General features: G+C 52.7%; 1 protein-coding gene across 1 annotated transcript; it reads left to right on the forward strand.

Moving 5' to 3' along the window:
* Positions 1–931: 931 nt before the first annotated feature.
* On the forward strand, positions 932–10,648 carry Sox13 (SRY-box transcription factor 13). Its single transcript, XM_035445988.1, has 13 exons — positions 932–1,129; positions 3,717–3,828; positions 3,912–3,998; positions 4,792–4,964; positions 5,166–5,234; positions 5,580–5,694; positions 7,063–7,145; positions 7,323–7,485; positions 7,952–8,061; positions 8,159–8,255; positions 8,607–8,750; positions 9,576–9,792; positions 10,372–10,648. The coding sequence occupies exons 1-13, from the start codon at positions 932–934 to the stop codon at positions 10,646–10,648; spliced, it is 1,845 nt and encodes a 614-aa protein (XP_035301879.1).
* The last annotated feature ends 764 nt before the right edge of the window (positions 10,649–11,412 follow it).

Here is an 11,412-nt window from a genome sequence, read left to right on the forward strand (position 1 = left end):
ACCCAGAACTCTGACTAGGGTAGAGCATATTTCTTGAATGCTATATCCATCTGTATTTTACAACCTGCATTAGATATGTGTAAACGTAAGCAACATTTCGAGTTGGCTTGTCCCTATAATGAGAGGAATAAGGCGTTGGTTGTAGTTTGGCGGCACAGCAGAAGCTTAGCTTGTGTGGGGTCCCCGATTTGATCCTTGGGTCCGCTATAAAGAATAAATGTCTTGTACTGGGGAGTTGGTTCTTGCTTCCTTTGGTCAAGTTGGGGACTAAGGCAAACTAGCCTGTATGTGAGGGCTCCTGCCAATTCTAGCCAAGTTAAGTTGGTCATTGGACTGGAAATTCAAACCCAGGCTTTTTTTGTGGGTGTGGGGGGAAAACAGGGTCTCACTATGTAGCTCTGGCTGTCTTAGAACTTTCTCTGTAGACCAGGCTGGCCTCAAACTCACAGAGATCTGCCTGCCCTGCCTTCTGAGTACTGGGATTGATTATAGGTGTAATCCACTATTTCTGGCCTTCAAATTCAGGCTTTTACAATTCTGACTCTTGTTTTTAAGTCTTAGTAACTAGTTCCAGTACATGTTTACACACATAGGGTGTTCAGTTATTTTGGGCTCCAAAGCAGCCGGTTAACCCTCTCTGACTTCCTTGGGTGAGCCCATCAGCTCACTAGACCCAGCATGGCAAGAAACAGGGAGTGTTCACTTAGCATGTCCTGGCACTGCAAAAGAAAAAAGAGGGAGTGGTGGATTTTAAAAATTAAAAAATTAGAAAGCAGGTTCCAAAGCAAGCTTGTGTTTTATACATATGCATCCCTGAGGGTGCTTGGGTTGGCGACACAAAGGACGGAGGCACCTTCTGGGGGGCAGCGTGGGTCTATAACTGAGCCATGGACCTCATTCACTCTGTGCCCTCTGTCCTTTCTCCTGCAGGATGTCCATGCGGAGCCCTGTCTCTGTGCAGCTGGCCCCGGACAGTGCTAGCACCATGGTGAACTGCACCATCAAATCTGAAGAGAAGAAGGAGCCTCATCATGAGGCCCCCCAAGACACAGCCACTGCAGTGGAGACCCAGCCTGAAGACCCAGCCCTGGCACTGCAGGATGCCACCAATTCACAAGCTCCAGCTCAGGTATCTAGCTCTTTCTAGGGACCTCCTGGTCATTGTCCCCACTCTTCCTTTGTGGCTTCACTTGGTGCTGATCCACCCTTTCCACCAGGCCTGCATACTTTTGTCTAGCTTGTGTGCAGAAATGGTCTCTGCAAGGGTAAGATGGGGCCGAGGAGAGCCCTAGATGAGCGGAGGGGAGGAGCCTCCATGGTCAGGGATAGAAGCAGGATCACCTATCAGAGCAAGACAGGGGCTGTCTCCTTCCGTCCCTACCTGAGTGGTGGTTTCAGCCTGTAATTTTCTTAAGACAAAGAGGAGACTGGGGTTGGAGAGATGACTTGGTAGGTAAAGTGCTTGCTGTACAATCGAGAGGATGGAAGTTTGGATTCCCGGAACCCTTGTAAAAACCTGGAAAGTGTGGCAGCTGCCTGGAGGCAGAGATTCGGAGTCCCTGGAACAGGAGCACTGGGTTCAGTGAGAGACCTGCCACAGTAAATAAAATGACAGGTGCTTGTCAAAGTTGGGCCTACACACACACGATACATGCACACATGCACACACATGTGCCCACACTCACATGTGGAACACATCCACAGAAGGAGAACTGAAATAAATGATAGAGATTCTGCAGGTCTTTAACTTCTGTTTCCATAGGGGAAATTTAATTGGTGAATCTGAGGAGAAGCTCAGTTTGGAAGAGTGGGGGTGATCAGGAATTACATCTTGTAGGAGTGAGCCTTAGACAACAGGAGGCCTGGGTTAGATGGGATGCTGCTGCTTCCTCCTCTTCTTGTCTTTTGAGACAGGGTCTCAATTATGATCAGGTTGGTTATGAACTCACAGAAATCTGTCTGCCTCTACCTCTTGAGTTCTGGGATTAAAGGCATGGACCACCATGTCAGGTTAAACACTTCTTTTTTTAAAGAAGTGTTTGTTTTCATTTATTCAATCATTGATCTGTTCTTTACCTAACTTATATTTTTAAGATTTATTTTATGTGTATGAGGGTTTTTTTTTATGTGTGTTTTTGTTTGTTTGTTTGTTTGTTTGTTTTTTTGCCTGAACATGTATAAGTGTATCACATGAGTGCCTGGGGCCACAGAGGTCAGAGGAGGGTGTTAGATCCCTTGGAACTGGAGTGGTTGTGATCCACCATGTGAATGCTGGGAACTGAACCTGGGTTCTCTGCAAGAGCAACAAATGCTCTTAATTGCTGAGCTATCTCTTCAGCCCCTATTTTTGTTTTAGAGAGAGAGAGAGAGAGAGAGAGAGAGAGAGAGAGAGAGAGAGAGAGAGAGACTGTTTCTATTTGTTCAGGGGTACCTGCACATGAGTGCAGTTGCCCTCAGAGGCCAGAAGAGGGTGTTGGATGTAATTGGAAGTTTCTTTGGGCTGTCAACCAGCTCCCAAATAAAGACACAGGACTTGTTATTAATTATGAATGCTCATCTTAGCTTAGGTTTGTCCCACTACTAGCTCCTTTAACTCAATTTCTATTCATCTAGGTTTTAAATCGGGGCTTTTTACCTTTCTTTCATTGTGTATGTCCTACTTTCCTGCTTCCTCTGTGTCTGTCTGGCTGGCTCCTGGTGTCTCCTTTTCTTCTCTTTTCTTTCTTCCCTAAGCCTAAATTCTTCCTCCTACTTATTCTCCCTGCCTGGAAGTTCCACCTATACCTTCTTCCTCAATATTGGCTGTTCAGCTGTTTATTAGGCCAATCAGGTGCCTTAGGTAGGCAAGGTCAAACAGCAACACATCTTTAGATAATTAAACAAATGCAACACATCTTTGCATAGTTAAACAAATATTCCACAACAGTTGGATCGTCTGGAGCTGGGTGTGGGTGCGAGGAACTGAACTCTGGTCTTCTGCAAGAGCTCTCAACTGCTGAGGCATTGCTTCTGCGCCAGGGATCATTTAGGGAGGCCACAGTAAGTTCCTGTAATCAAGTAGCCTGGCTGGAGAAGCACATGGGTTTGCAGTGATGACTAGCAGAGGGTGAGCTCTATATTAGTTATGTTTCTAGTGCTGGGACAAAATGTCTTATGAAGCAACCTAAAGAGGGGTATATTTTGGCTCACAGTTTGGGGGTGCACATGGTGGAGAAGGTATGGTGGCCAGGAATTTGAGGCAGCTGGCCATTGCGCATCTGTAGTCTGGAAGTGGGGAGATGAAAATGGTCTAGGACCCTCTGTTCAGGGTGGGTTTCTCAGTTAATCCTTTCTGGAAGCATCCTCATAGACAAACCTACAGATGTGTTTCCATGGTGATTCCAAAGCCATCGCCAACCCCTCCTGATGTATCGGCCCCTCATTCAGACGCTTTACTATATGGATCCCAGAGACAGTCTTGACTTTCAGAGTTGTCCGGGGCTTGTGTGAGATCCAGCCCCCTGTGAGCCACCAAGCCTGGACTGATACCCAGGTCTCTTGTCCACATCTCTCTGTTCTTTTCACTGTATCAGGTAGTGTGAGCCGGGCCTGGGAATGTGGGAAGGAACAGCCCATAGAGTCGCAGGGCTCAGAAAGGACACTTGTGGGGTGCTCAGCCCGCCCTGTGCTCCCTTTCTTGGGAGTGGCAGTGATGGATAATTCAGTGTCTCTTGCAGGACTGTGCCTCACCAGAGAGCAGTGGGTCTCCAGACCCCAAGAGACCAGCAGCTTCTGAGGCTGCTTCGGGAAGCCAGGAGCGGCTCGACTTCAACCGCAACTTACAAGAAGGTAGGATGTCTGTCCTGTTGGAGGTGAGGTCCTGGCTGGTCTCTGGCAGGCCCTCACCCGGCCCTTGCCCTGCCTTCTCCCAGTTGTGCCAGCCATTGAGAAGCTGCTGTCCAGTGATTGGAAGGAGCGGTTTCTGGGAAGAAGCTCTGTGGAAACCAAGGATGTCAAAGGTGCGGAGCCTGCGTGCAGAGAACAGGGGAGGGTGTCTCAGCCATGAGCCTCTCCCTTTGGGTTCTAGTCACACACTCTGGGTATATAGGACAGATCCTCATATACCTGCCCTGTTTCTTGACTCCCACCTGGCTCCTCACCTGGGAGTCTCTACGCATCCCCAGGTGTGGGAGGCCTGGCTGGAAGCAGATCCCATGGGATGGATCTAGGCTCTCATTAGGGACCCTTGGGACTCGAGGCTCCTCATTCAACCTTCCCGGTCTCAGTCTAAAGTGAGCTGAAAGTTTCCACTCACTGTTGGCTGTTGAGACCAGGCTTGTGGGGCCGTACTGAGGGCTGTTCAGAGTGATCATTTACTCAGTGTGGTTGAGTACACCCACAATGGGAGCTTTAAATCCATGCTTTTGCTCCCCCGCTTGCTGACTGAGAGCCCCAGAGATGGAAGCCTGTGCTTTGGCATTTCCCGGTCCTGACTATAAATGGTCCCCATTTAAGCTCTTAGGAATAAACTGTCCCATCAGACAGCCAGGTTGGAATGGAAGGCAGGGACATGAACAGACATTGTCAGATCCTAGACAAACAACGTCCCACACATTAACTGGTTCATCCTCAATGAAGTAGCTGTCATTGTGCCAATCAATAGATTTTTTTTTTTTTTAATCCCCTGAAGTACAGATAAGTTGGGCACTGGGCTGGCAGGATCGTGGGACAGAGATGTTGTCAGATGGGTAGGTGGGCAGATAGACAGGTAACTAACAAAAACTCTCCTTGGTGCCATTTCACTGTGAGCAGGGACCCAAGAGAGCCTGGCTGAGAAGGAGCTCCAGCTTCTGGTCATGATCCACCAGCTGTCTGCCCTTCGGGACCAGCTCCTCACGGCCCACTCTGAGCAAAAGAACATGGCCGCCATGCTGTTTGAGAAGCAGCAGCAACAGATGGAACTGGCCCGGCAGCAGCAGGAGCAGGTACCACCTGGGCAGGGGCTTCCGAGTCTCCGTGGGAAGGGGGACTGTCCATGAGAGGAGACCAGGTTATGAGAACTGGCGCTCTGCCCTGCGCCCCCTCCCTGCATGGCCTCCTGGGGAAAGTCAGAGGTAGGCTGGGGCGGGTGCTGGAGGAGAGCCAGGGCCTTCCGTGATTCCCTCGTCGACTCCATGTCTCACCAGATCGCCAAGCAGCAGCAACAGCTGATTCAACAGCAGCACAAGATCAATGTCCTCCAGCAGCAGATCCAGGTGACGATGGGAGGGCACAGGCAGAGGGTGACACTGGCCTGCAGAGCCACTGGGGAAGGGGGCTGCAGAACAAGCTCCCTCCAGACTTGATGAGGAGGCCGTACTCTTGTTCCAGTTCACTCCGATTCTGGAGTCCTGTTTTCAGGGGTACCCCAGAATGTCTCGCTCTCCCTCTCCCCATTGAGATGGGCTCACAGATGTGCTGTGGGGTCAGATGGAACCTTTAAAAGAATTGCCCCTACTCTATGCCCTGTGAATACCCACCCCACCTTGGGGCCTGGGCAGCCCCCAGCTGGGCAGCTCTTTGGGTCCCCAGAGACTTACAGTGGGTTTCTTTGCTTTCAGCAGGTTAACTTGCCTTATGTCATGATCCCAGCCTTTCCCCCAAGTCACCAGCCTCTGCCTGTCACTCCTGATTCCCAACTGGCTTTGCCTCTTCAGCCCATTCCCTGCAAACCAGGTGAGTCGGGGCAGGACAGGGCAGGGCAGGACCACCACCGGGGCTGCTATTTTGAGATGAGAGAGGAGCCCAGACCCGCTCTTCATCCATTACCACTCAGTGGCCTTTCTGGGCCACAGTTTGGGGTCTGGCCAGTGAAAGAGTAAGTCCTTTCTGAGCTTAGCTGGGAGGATGGAAGGGAAGAGCCCACTGCAAAGCACAAGAGAGAGGAGCGAGAAGACTAGAGAAAGGCCTGGGGCGGGGCTCCCTGAGGAAGGGGGCACTTGATGATTGGGTCCTGGAGAAGATGGAAGAAAGTGAGGGAGAGGCTGGAACTGGGGTGGGGGCTGAGGGAAGAGGTTGCAAAGGTGTTTGGGAGTGACGGGGATGTGGGGTGCTGTAGAGGATTGGAGCGTGGGGTCTGGGAAGTGGGTGTGTTGGAACACGTGAACAGTGAGTGCGTTGTCTCTGGTTGTGGGTAGTGACAACGGAGGTGACTGACGGGACGGTCCAAATGATTTCTGGTGACAGTGGCAACAGACAGAGTTGGGGACAAGGCACACTTGCTGCCTGTACCTGCACCAACAGGATGGGTAGCAATGAAGAGTACTCCTGGTGTACCCTCCCTGTTCCACAAGGCCATGACAAAGTAAAGGTTCTCTGCCACAAAGCCAACCTTGCTTGCCAGCTGGGTCCATCATCCTCATCTCCACCACAGTGCCCTGATGGCTCCTGTGAGCCATTATTGATACCTGTCATGGGGCTACTGATTTGTATGCAGGCTTACCTATGCTGCATTTCCTCCCTCGAGTATAGGCCTAGTGAGATAGGGTAGGTAGGAGAGAGAACTGTATAGGCCAAAGATAGGTTGTAGAGTCTAGAAGACCTGGCTTCAAATCCTGGTGCTGCCTGCCATGTAATGGCTTTGTGGGAAGCCTACCGAACTTGTAAGGTCTGTTTCCTGATCTGCTGTGCTCTCTCCTGAGAAGCCTGACTAATATAATACACCTGTAAATGAGATCGGTGTTTTGAGCTTCGCTTATGACCACATGTGCTTTGTCATAGGGGAAAGCACACAGGCATTCCTCCCAACACAGTTGCTTTGCCCCCTATACTCAGCAGGTACAAGACCAGAGTGTGCCCTCCCTTGCATATACCATGGCAAACTCTTTAGAGTAGATTGGAAAGGGCAGGTATGGCCATCAGCCTGGAGGGGCCATGTAGGAAGAGGGGATGACAGACAGTGCCCTGTGTCCATTGAGCCTGATGAGAACAGAACCAGTGGGGCCAGCTATAGGCTCAGCCCACCTACATCACTGGAACCTGTCACTCAGGTGTCTGCTGTTCTGGGCTCATCTGGAACTTTGCCCCTTGCTTTTCTTTCCACAGTGGAGTACCCGCTGCAGCTCCTGCACAGCCCTCCGGCCCCTGTGGTGAAAAGGCCTGGGGTGGCCACACACCACCCTCTGCAGGTACTCCCCTGCCCACTGCCACCTGGGGTGCCCTCCCTCGCCGAGCCATTGCCTTTCTCCCCTCTTGTCTGCTCTGGGCATGTGTGCTGATCTCACTTTCTCCCTGAGTCCTGTCTGTCCCACAATAGGGAGGGGTCCTCCTTTGATGCCTCACTTACTGACTTTCTGGGTTCCCAGGAACCCCCACAGCCATTGAACCTCACAGCCAAGCCCAAGGCGCCTGAGCTGCCCAACACCTCCAGCTCCCCCAACCTGAAAATGAACAGCTGTGGGCCTCGCCCCTCCAGCCACGGGGCTCCCACAAGGGACCTGCAGTCCAGCCCCCCCAGCCTCCCTCTGGGTAAGCTTTTCTATGTGCTCTCACCCAAGAGGACAGTTGAGTCAGATGCCACCGTGGCCATGTCCCTTCCCTTTCTCAGTTCCAGTTTGGGGTTTTAAAAATTCCAAAGCACTCTCATCACTGAGCTCCACTCCAGTCTCTGCTTTCTTAAAGCCAGGGTCTACTCTTACAAAGAGGAGGCCGCCTTCTGCATCCCGTTTGTCCTCCAGGACTGGATTAGACAGGCCAGGGTTGGGCCACTGAGATACAGATTTGGGAGTACTGCTTCATTTCCAGCCCCTTAGCACCGCCATGAGCCAGGCAGTGTCACAAGGGTGTGTGGGAATGGGCAGGGAGAGTGCCACCACAAAGATGCCACCACAAGGAGCTCCTGGGAGTGACATGGCAGGAAGAGTAATAAGTGTGGGTTTCTCCTGGGATAAAGCCCTCGGGTCCCCTGCCCTTCACCTTGCTTCCTCTTCAATAGGCTTCCTTGGTGAAGGGGATGCTGTCACCAGAGCCATCCAGGATGCTCGCCAGCTGCTGCATGGCCATAGTGGGACCTTGGAAAACTCACCCAATCCCCCATTCCGAAAGGTATGGGCTGCACTTCCTCTTTCCAGAGGGCAGGAACTTGTGAATAGAAGGTGTAGACAGGGTGACACAGGAGGTATGATGTCTCTGTCACCTTCAGGACCTCATCAGCCTGGAATCATCCCCAGCCAAAGAACGGCTGGAGGAGAGCTGTGTGCACCCACTGGAGGAAGCCATGCTGAGCTGCGACATGGACGGTGAGGGCTCTGGCACTGGGCACCACTTCACTCCGCTCGGGCTGTGTCTGTTTCTGATCCCTTGTCTCCCTCTTTTCTTGAGTCCTCCTGGGGTAAAGCCCTCCAGCCCTGGCATCTTGTGGCTCCTCTCTGGGGCTCTGCATTTCCTATTCCCTGCTGTGCCTATTCTCTGGCTAGGGTGGGCTCTGCTTATTGCTGGCCTTTGCTTTCCTACTCATCCTCTGCTTCCCGCCTGAGCTGAGCTGACCTCTGTGTGAGCCTCCTCAGTGCCTTCTGGTGGCTATGCAAGGGATGTCTCTGCCAGCCCCAGAGCTGACTCTCCCTGCCTGACTCTGTCTACCCATCCTCCAGGTGCTCGCCATTTCTCCGAGTCCCGGAACAGCAGCCACATCAAGAGACCCATGAATGCCTTCATGGTGTGGGCCAAGGATGAGCGGAGGAAAATTCTCCAGGCCTTCCCAGACATGCACAACTCCAGCATCAGCAAGATTCTTGGTAAAGGCCAGAGGATGGGTCCTCTACAGTTTAGGGGGTTGAGTTCAGGAGTTGAGTTCAGTAGGACTGGGTCCCAGGAGTCAGCAGGGTCTACTTGGGCTTGCTTGGTGATATTGCATGCCTTGGTAAACCCTGGTAGAATCTTAGAGGGTGTGGGAGATGAGATGTGATGGGCAGCTGGATCCAGGGACCTTGTACCCGTGCAAGGCTCTTCTGGTTGCTCCTTCCCCTGGAACTTTGTGTATTTTTACCAGGCCCATATCCCCAATGCCTCCTGGCCTGTGCTATGGCAGTAAACGGGAGATTGGTATTATGGATCATCAGTATCCAGACTTTAAATGCCACATAGTGTCTGAGACTGAGGAGGGGGCAGGGCAGACGAGGCAGGGTGAGGGTAATGTTTTCTTCGTGGCTGAGCCCTCCAGTAGCAGCGCAGGTTTATTGTCTGGAGCACCAGGGTTTCCTTCTCGCTTTGTCGAGCTGGGGGTGCAGCCTCAGGCCTGGCACGTGCTCGGCAGGTGCTCTACCACAGAGCTGCACCTGAGACTGACAACAGATGCTTGGTGGCTTCTCTCTTGTGAATGCCCTTGGGAAGATACCTGGGGGGAGGGGGTTGTTCAGCATGAGGGTGGTGCCGACTGCCTGTCGTTAGTTACCAGTCTCCTCCGTTCCCTCCACACGGGGCCAGGCCCTTGCTGAGTGCTTCCACCTGTATCTCCTGTTGATCCCACTTGGGGACCAGGGTCCAATCGGGGCTTCTAGAGCTCGGGGCCTGGGGTCACTCAAGAGAGTCTGGCCCTGAGTTCTTGCCTGGGTTTGGATCAGGCTCTCGCTGGAAGTCCATGACAAACCAGGAGAAGCAGCCATACTATGAGGAGCAGGCCCGTCTGAGTCGGCAGCACCTGGAGAAATACCCCGATTACAAGTACAAGCCAAGGCCTAAGCGCACCTGCGTTGTGGAGGGACGGCGGCTGCGTGTGGGCGAGTACAAGGCCCTGATGAGAACACGGCGCCAGGGTGCTCGCCAGAGCTACACCATCCCGTGAGCAGGCCTTCCCTGGTGGCCAGAGGCAGCTTGTGGCTGCTGTGAGAGGCTGGGTTCATGTGTGGCTGGCCTTTGTGTGAGGCAGGCAGGGTTTGTGTGGCTGCCAACTGGGCATCTGTGTGCAGATCTGTGTGTCATCTGCCTGTGCATTATTCCTGATAGATGATGACTTTGGGTGAGGCTTTGGTGATCGGGGGTTGGGTCACACCCAGAATGACTGTGGGGTACCCGCTGCCTGACAAATGCAGGGCGAGTTCAGATGCACTACAGGGGTTCATCCCATAGAAAGGTTCCTTAACTATAATCCTGGCAAGCACAATAGTGGAGTCCTGTAGAAAGTGGCACTAAAATGAAATAGTATTCACGTGCCACCTTCAAAGAATACACATGGCTCTAGATTTTCCAGCTGACAGTTAATTTGGCCATCAGGATGCACACACAGGGTCCAGGGTATGACAGTTCCCCAGTCGGGACAGGAGTTGGATGCATGCCTGTGAGGCCTGGAGGACACCTAGTGGGGTGGGCTGGGAGGGTTTGTGGGTACATCTGTAACTGCACCTTTTCTCTGCCTCTCAGCCCGCAGGCTGGCCAGGCACAGGTGAGCTCCTCAGATGTCCTGTTTCCTCGGGCAGCAGGCATGCCCCTGGCACAACCATTGGTGGAGCACTATGTCCCCCAGGGCCTGGACCCCAACATGCCGGTCATCATCAATACCTGCAGCCTCCGGGAGGAAGGGGAGGGCACAGATGACAGGCACTCAGTGGCTGATGGAGAGATGTACCGGTACAGCGAGGACGAGGACTCAGAGGGCGAAGAGAAGAGTGATGGGGAGTTGGTGGTACTCACAGACTGATCCCCAGCTAGCTGGGCCTGGCCTGTTTCCACTGGGGAAGACCTTGTTCCCAAGCCAACAGGCACAGACAGCCATCCTGAACTATGTTGGTACTTGGACTTGGGTGTGCCCAGGTGATGGGTGAAGCTGTGCACTTGTAGATACATTCCCAAGGAGTGTGTATGTGGGGGGTGGGGGGTGTTCTCTTCGGGCACATCTGAGGAGTTAATGGCCTGGCTGGGTGGGATTCTTGTAGCTGTGATGGGCCAAGCTGGCTGAGGTCTTGGCCCTTGGGGCTAATGGCCAGGGAACACTGGATGTACTCCCTCTTGTAGTCCTACCTGCCTGAGGGGATGGCAGGTACACACCTGTCCCCAAACATGCTTTGTTTCCATTTTGTCTTGGCCAAACCAGCCATGGTGGGACAACATGTCTGCCCCAGAAGCTCCCAGGACACTCTCTGTCACTCAGATCACTTTGTACTTTGTACAGAAGGGTCTGGCTCTCTATCCTGTCTTTGTCTTCCAAGTCCATGTGCCTCTGGCCACTGTGTGTGTGTGTGTGTGTGTGTGTGTGTGTGTGTATGTATGTGTACGCGTGTGTGCGTTCTCACACTTTTCATCTCCCCTCTATGGGCAGAAGGTATTTGCTAAGTGGCTGCTGTGAGCCAGGCATGTTGATGAGCTCTGTGATGTGTCTCTTGATGCTTCTCTGGGGGCCTCTCCTGTGCTTCTTTGTCCCCAAATTGCTACCTCTTTGTCAGTCTGGTGTCTCAGGTTCTGTGT

Source organism: Cricetulus griseus, chromosome 5 (assembly GCF_003668045.3).
Source record: "Cricetulus griseus strain 17A/GY chromosome 5, alternate assembly CriGri-PICRH-1.0, whole genome shotgun sequence".
NCBI lineage: Eukaryota > Metazoa > Chordata > Mammalia > Rodentia > Cricetidae > Cricetulus > Cricetulus griseus.